General features: G+C 45.3%; 1 protein-coding gene across 1 annotated transcript; it reads right to left on the reverse strand.

Moving 5' to 3' along the window:
• Nucleotides 1-324: 324 nt before the first annotated feature.
• Nucleotides 325-1,115, reverse strand: LOC136303520 (olfactory receptor 6E1-like; the record flags this gene model as incomplete). The annotated part of the gene is given in 3 exon segments (XM_066207172.1): nucleotides 325-789; nucleotides 791-893; nucleotides 895-1,115. Coding segments are annotated over 3 exon segments (789 nt in total), but the record flags the coding sequence as incomplete, so codon positions are not given.
• Nucleotides 1,116-7,476: the final 6,361 nt, after the last annotated feature.

Here is a 7,476-nt window from a genome sequence, read left to right on the forward strand (position 1 = left end):
GTTCCTCTGAGCTCTTCTCTGTTCCAGAGATGGGCTCTTAATGAGCTGGTGGCTCTCCTGAGATGGGCCCGGGAGCAGCCCGGGCAGAGAATGAACTGAGTTTGTCCTGCTGCCATTGTTGGTGCCCTGTCTGGGAGTGCAGATGAGTCTCTTCTCTCTTAACCTGACACAACCCAGCAGGAGCATCAATCTCCTGAGGCAGCCGTGTTTGGAAGCTGCACACACAGGCACTGGTTTTGTGTAACAGATGATACCAGATCCTTGGGATGGCTTTCCAGAAATGCACCATGCTTAGAGGAAAGGCTTTGTTCTTGGCCTGGCAATGGATTTGTTCAGGGCCAGGATCACAGACTTGTTCCCAAGGCTGCAGATGAATGGATTTAGGAACGGGAACAGGACTGTGTTCAGCAGAGCTCCAGTTCTGTTGGTCCTCAAGGAAACATCTTCTGCAGGACACGTGCAGAGAGCAATGCAGCTCCCACGGGCAATGGATAAGGTGACGGGATGGGAAGAACACGTGGTCAAAGCTTTCTTCCTCCCAGAGGCTGCTGGAAGATGCAGAACACAGAAAAGGACGCAGATGTCAAATGCCAGAGTCAAACACAAGGAGCCCAGCACGACACACGGTAAGAAGACAGAGTCTGTTTCCCAAAGCAGGCTGGTGTCAGAGCAGGACAGTTTGAACAAGGGGGAGTTGTCCCAGAGGAAATGGGGGATCTTGGAGCCACAGAAAGACAGCTCAGAGAGGGTAGAGCAGCGGTAGCTCAGCAGGACAAAGCCGAGGACCCAAAGCACCAACACCCAGGTGGACACAGAGCTGAGGCTTTGTGATGTCAGCATAGAGCAAAGGGTGGCAGATGGCAACACAGCGGTCAAAGGACATGACAACCAGGGAAGAACTCTGTGCAGCCCAGGGCAAAATAAAAATAGTTTTGGGCAAAGCAGCTGCCTAGTGAGAGAGTGTTCTGACCAGAACTCAGCATCACAAACCATTTGATGCTTGTGGAGGATGTAAACCAGATTTCTGGGAAGGCCAGGCTGCCGATGAAAACGTCCATGGGGGTTTGCAGGTGGTGATCCACACACAGGAGGAAAAGGATGGTTTCGTTCCCCATCACTGTTGTCAGGTACATGAACAGAAGGACCTGAGATAAAAACATCCGCAGTCTTGGATCATGCTCTGGGAAACCCTCTAGGATGAACTCAGTAACTGCTGTTGCATTTTCTGGTGCAAAATTCTGGTTCTTCGTGCTGGGGCAGGAACATAGCAAAAACAAGGGCGATAATTTCACAGCCTGGACAAACATTTCTATCCTTCCTTCTCTGCTTCTTTCTTTTCCTGCAGTCTTGCCATAAAGCACAGTGATTGCACTTCAAACACTTTGTTGCCCAGTACTTCCTAGGGGAGTATTTCTTGGTCAGTAGTGTCCTGGGGAGTAGTTTCTTGGAGATTAGTTTCTTGCCCAGTATTATCTTGCCCAGTAGCTTCTTGGGTAGCAGTCCCTCCCTCCCTCCCTCCCACCCTCCGTCCCTCCGTCCCTCCGTCCCTCCGTCCCTCCGTCCCTCCCTCCCTCCCTCCCTCCCTCCCTCCCTCCCTCCCTCCCTCCCTCCCTCCCTCCCAGGGATGCCCAGGCTGCCATTGCCTGAACATTTGTCACAACATTCAGGACCAATTTGGATGTGTTTCATGGGTTCTTGCTAAGACTAATGGAATGTGTCCTGAGCACATGTATTCATATCCCCAAATGTTTTTTCCTTTCCTAGAAATTGCCTTTGTAACCTTCAACATATGCCCCAAAAACCTACTGGAGTGAAAATCATAGGCTTTTCCTTGACACCTCTATATACCTGTCACACTATATGTGCGTGGTGTTGCCTTAACCCCAGCGGTGGCTATAACGATGGTTGCAAAGGCCACAATTCTCCAAACTATGCCTGTTTGATTTTCCATAACAACTACAAATCTTTCTATTCTTCAAAAGTTATTGACCTATTCTAACATTTTACACACACCATTCACTTTCCCGAATAAGCTTCAGTTTTAGTTCATTATCACCTGGTGTGGCTCTCCAGATCACTTCAGGAGCCTTCTTCACTCGAGTGTGATGAATGCAGGCATTTTGCTCTCTGATCTTGATTGCAGTAAAGGTGGTGAGGAGCACCTGGAATGGTCCTTCCCACTGGGGTTCCAGAGTCTTTTCTGCAAAAGACATAACATATACATAATCCCCTGGCTGTATGTTATGTACTGGCCCATCTAGTTCTCTCCTTTGAGCCCCAGCCACATGTTTCTCAATTTCTCTGTTTAGGACCACCCGTGTAGGGTTTCTTCCCCTACTTGGGTAGGTGTTGTTCCTTCTTGGACCCCATATGATCTTCTATACAATATTTCAAAAGAACTTCATTTTTCTTTTGTCCTTGGCTTCGTCTGAATTCGTAATAATGCTACTGGAAGAGCTTTAGGCCAAGGTAACTTTGCTTCTTGTCCTGTCTTACAATTTGCTGCTTAATCAGATGGTTCATTTTTTCCACCTGGCCACTTGACTGAGGATGATATGGGATATGAAGTTCCCAGACTATGCCTAGGTGCCGGCTAATTTGCTGCTCAAGTTTTGAAATAAAATGTGGGCCCCTGTCTGAAGACATTGTGCCTGGGACTCCAAAACACGGTATTATTTCCTGTAACAATGCTTTGGTTACTTCTTGTGCTTTGGCAGTTCTGGTAGGGAAAGCTTCTGGCCACCCTGAAGAGGTTTCTGTAAATGCCAATATCGATACCCTCCCCATCCTGGGTAGTTCTGAAAAATCAATTTGTCATTGCTGCTCAGGCCCATAACCTTTCCCAGTTTGTCCAAGCTTTGGTTTAGGAATAGTTTTGGGATTAGTTTGGAGGCAAAGGCTACATTGGCGAGTCACTGGAATTACTGTTGTTTGCAAAATTCTGGCTATGATTCTGTCCTTCAAATAGTTATACAGAGTGTCTATTCCCCAGTGTGTTTTCTCATGTTCCTCTTTCACCAATGACCATGGCATGTAATAGGGAATCACAAGTCTTCCTTTTCCTTCATCTGTGATTGCCCACCCTTCTTGGTTATAACTTCCATTTTCTTGCTCAGTTAGCATCTTGTTCTTTTTTGCTATACCTTGACTTACCTTCAGTAGAAATCTGTCCATCTGGAATTAAGGCTGCCTCAACTGTCTCAATAATCACCTCACCTTTAGCTGCTTCTTTTGCCTTTCTGTCCACCTGCTCATTTCCTTGATGTGCATGATGGCTACTTTTTCAGGTAGCAGGACTGCCGCCAATAGTTTTATTATCTCCTGGGAATGTTTAATACTTTTCCCTGGTGAGTTCAACAGTCCTCTTTCTTTCCAGATGGCTCCATGAGCATGAGCCATCCCAAATGCATACTTTGAGTCTGTATAAATAATAATTTTCTTTCCTTTTGCCTGTCCTAAAGCCCAGGTTAGGGCAATTATTTCAGCCTTCTGTGCAGAGGTGTTGGTTGGTAATGGTCCAGACTCTATTACTTCTCTGCTCGTGGTAACTGCATACCCAGCATGTCTTTTTCCACTGATCACACAGCTGCTTCCATCAGTAAATCAAGTCTCAGGGTCCTCGAGAGGGGTGTCCTCCAGATCTGGGCGACTGGAGTAGGTGGCTTTGATGGTCTCCAGCAATCATGGATCACTGGTTCTCCCGTATCCCCACTGACAAAGGAAGCTGGGTTCACAAGATTAGTTACCACAATTTCTACATGATCTTGCTCTACCATTATGGCTTGGTATTTCTGGAACCTCTGTGTGGAAAGACAATGTCTGCCTTTTACCTGCAGGACTGCAGACACTGTGTGGGACACTAGTGTCTTCTAGATCTGCTAGCATCTTCTAGCATGACTGTGGGACACAGTCATCTTCTGGCCTAGGGTGAACTTGTGTGCTTCCTGAATGTTCATCACCACTGCAGCTCTGAGGCACCCTGGCCATCCCTTGGCTGCTGCATCCAGCTGCCTGGAAAAGTAGGTGACTGCCCTGTGACACAGGCCCAGGTCTTGTGCCAGTATTCCCACAGCAATCTCCTGCTTTTTGTGAGAAAATAAAAAGAATGGTTTACTCACATCTGGAAGTCCCAGGGCTGGAGCTGACATGCGGGCCTTCTTTAGGTGGTTGAAGGCTCGTGTTGCTTCTTTTGTCCATTGGAGGTCTCTGGTTCCTTCTATAACCAAGGCATATAGGGGATTGTAAATCCACAATTGTAAATCCACAGTCTACACCAGCCTGTCAGGCCCAAAAAGGTTCTCAGTTCCTTTACTGTCTGGGGTTTTGGGGTCTGGCATGTTGCTTCCTTGCCATCCTGCCCTAAGATCCTTTGTCCAGCACTGACTTCGTAGCCCAGGTAGAAAACTCTTTGCCTCACTATCTGAGCTTTCTTCTGGGATACTCGATACCCTTGTAGACCCAAAAAGTTTAGGAGGCTTACTGTCCGATCCACGCATGTCTCTTCAGTTCAAGTAGCTATCCGGAGGTCATCTACATACTGCAACAGCTGTCCTTCTCCTGATGGGCCTTCCCAGGATTCCAAGTATTTTTCAAGCTGTTCTTCAAATATCATGGAAGAGTGTTTGAATCCTTGGGTTAAAACTGTCCATGTGAGCTGGGTTTTGCGCCCATTCTTGGGTCTTTCCCATTCAAATGCAGAAATTGTCTGGCTGGCTTCATGGAGAGGAAGGCAAAAGAAAGCATCTTTCAAATCTAAAATGGTAAACCAAATTAGTTCAGGTGTTAAATGGGTTAACAATGTGTAGGGGTTGGCAATCAGTGGGTACAAATTTTCAATTAGCCTATTAACAGCCTGCAAATCCTGTATACTACTCAGTCTGACCCATCAGGCTTTTTAACAGGCCAAATAGGAGTATTAAAATCAGACTGACACTCTCTTAATAGCCCTATCTGCAAAAAGTTTTCAATTACTGGGCTAATCCCTTCCCTGTCTTCCTTTTTTAAAGGGATACTGTTTAACTCTAACTGGTTGTTTTCCTTCTTTAAGTTCAATTTGCACTTGAGGTGCATTCTTTGCCCTCAATGGTATGTTAGAAGCCCATACCCCAGGAAATACCTGATCCATTCCTTTTCTGCTAGTCTCTTCTTCACTTTTAGTTTTGGTCCCATTGGCTATTGACACTAAGCTTAACCATTCCACATATTGTCAATCCTTAACCTCCAAAATAATATCTCCATTTTTGAATATTATCTTTGCTTCTAGTTGCTCCAATAAATCTCTACTCAAAAGTGCTGATGGGGCATTGGGCATGTATAAAAACTTACGAATTCCCCATTGTTTCCCAAGTTTATATTTCAGTGGTCTACATAAATACACTTTCAGGTTGGCCAATTGCCTCCTTCACCATACCATAATCATCTGTTATAGGTATTAAAGCTTTATTTAACAGTGAGTACGTTGTCCCTGTGTCCCCCCAAAATTTCATTTCCTTTCCTTTGTTCCCTATCTTGATTATAACCAGAGGCTCCCCTAGGGTAAAATCCTCTGGTCCTCCTCAGTCTTCTTTGATGTGAGCAACCACCCCCTCCCCTTTTCGGTCTCCTTTGATCATCACCTTTTCTTTGTTCTGGGCACTGGTTCTTCCAGCTTCCAAATTTCTTACAGAATGCACACTGGTCTTTCCCTAGTCGGGGTGGTCCTTGCTTTGGTGGTCCTTGTCCACATCTCCCTTTTTCTTCTTCCCTTACTACTGCTGTTAATTTTCTTATCTCTTGTTTGTATCCTTCCTCTCAATTGCTAAAAACTCTCCAATCCTCATCTAGCAAAGTCTCCAAATTCTGCCCCATCAGCCCCCTAATCTCCTGAAGTTTGTGCCCAATGTCCCCTGTGGATTGTCCTAAAAATAAATTCACTAATTGTTGTATTCCTTCTTAAAATTCAGGATCTAAACACATATACCAGCACATTACATCTCACAAATGATCTAGGAATTCAAAGGCTGTTTCAGAGGGGCCTTGGTTGATTGCACATAGGGCTTACCAGTTTATGGCGTTAGGAATCATTCTCTCTAATCCTTTCACTATAGGGTCTTGATAACTTGCTAATTTTTCCCCATCCCTTTCTTCATTGGGGTTTCAATGTGAATTGTGGAGAGGAAAAACATTCTTTAACATCATCCTGTGTTACTCTACAAACATCTTCTGCTAAATCCCCTGCTACTTTCAAAATCAATTGTTTTTCTCTCTCAGTTAAAATATCCAGCAATGGCTGGATATTTGCCCAGTCCGGTCCATGTTGTTTAATCATAAACTTTAACTTTTTAGCAACACCTATTGGGTCACTCCGATAGTGCTTAGCACTCTTCTCCCAAGCCTCTAAATCCATTGTAGAAAAAGGAATTTTAACCAAAATTGTTTTTCCCTCAGGGCCTATTGCCTCCCGTAAGGATGCTTGTATGGCTTCCCTGATTTGTTTTTTGTCCGAGATGCTGGAGGACCCTTTGGGGAGGGCTCCTCTTTTTCCCTGTCACTGCTGGGCAATGGTGGATGTAGTTTCATTGGTTCATGTGATTCAGGAGTAAGTGGGGTAGCAGACGGCTCAACTGGTGTCTTTTCCAAGGAAGATGAAGTGGGGGTTGGAGTTAACAACCGTTCTGAATTTACTTCTTCTCTCAGCCTCCCTTCCTTTCCAAGGGGTGGCCTGACCAAGTCCACCAGCTCTTGCTCCAGAGCCTCAGTTGGATACACCTTGTCAGGGTGTGCGCTGTGCTGGTTGATTGAGTGTGCACTGCAACATTGCTTGGGTTTTCCTCTGTTAGCCTTACTGTCCTATTCAAGGGCCAGTACCAAGGGGTCAGAGGGGGGCCTAATTCCACAATCCCTCTGCCACTCAGGATGGTTCCGGAGAGAGAAAAACATGTCGGCATTTGTCACTTCCTCCCACTTTTGTTCTCATCTTAAGAATAACATCAGCTGTAACAGGGTGTCATAGTCTGAGGTCCCAGCTGGTGGCCATCTGACACCCTCTTCTAGCCTATAAAGTGGCCACCATTGTGTACAAAACTTAATGAGGGCCTTTTTGTTTTCTGTACCACCATACCCCACCATTTCTTTCCAGTGTGTCAGGATACATCCTAAAGGACGAGTTTTAGGGACCTCTTTGCTCTGATTAGTTCCCATTGTTTCTTTATTATATCCCAGCTCTTTTACCTTAATTTGAAAAATCTCGGGGTATAAAAAAGGTTGAGCACACTCAGTCCTAATTGTTTTTGCTGGGTTCCCTCAAATATTTAAAACTCTCTTTCCAAGAACTCAAACAATCTACTACTGACTTTCCTTGCAACCAGTTGCCACTCAAAAGCCCTTAACAAAAACTAGCACTCTACACCAATTCCTAGTATCTCCTTCTTTGCATCTTATCTTTCTTCCACCCAAACTTCACAATCTCTCACAGTCCTTTCCCAGTTTTCTTTTCCT

This window comes from Chamaea fasciata, unplaced genomic scaffold (assembly GCF_029207755.1).
Source record: "Chamaea fasciata isolate MVZ Bird 193981 ecotype frontalis unplaced genomic scaffold, bChaFas1.0.hap1 SCAF_35, whole genome shotgun sequence".
In the NCBI taxonomy this organism is placed as follows: domain Eukaryota; kingdom Metazoa; phylum Chordata; class Aves; order Passeriformes; family Sylviidae; genus Chamaea; species Chamaea fasciata.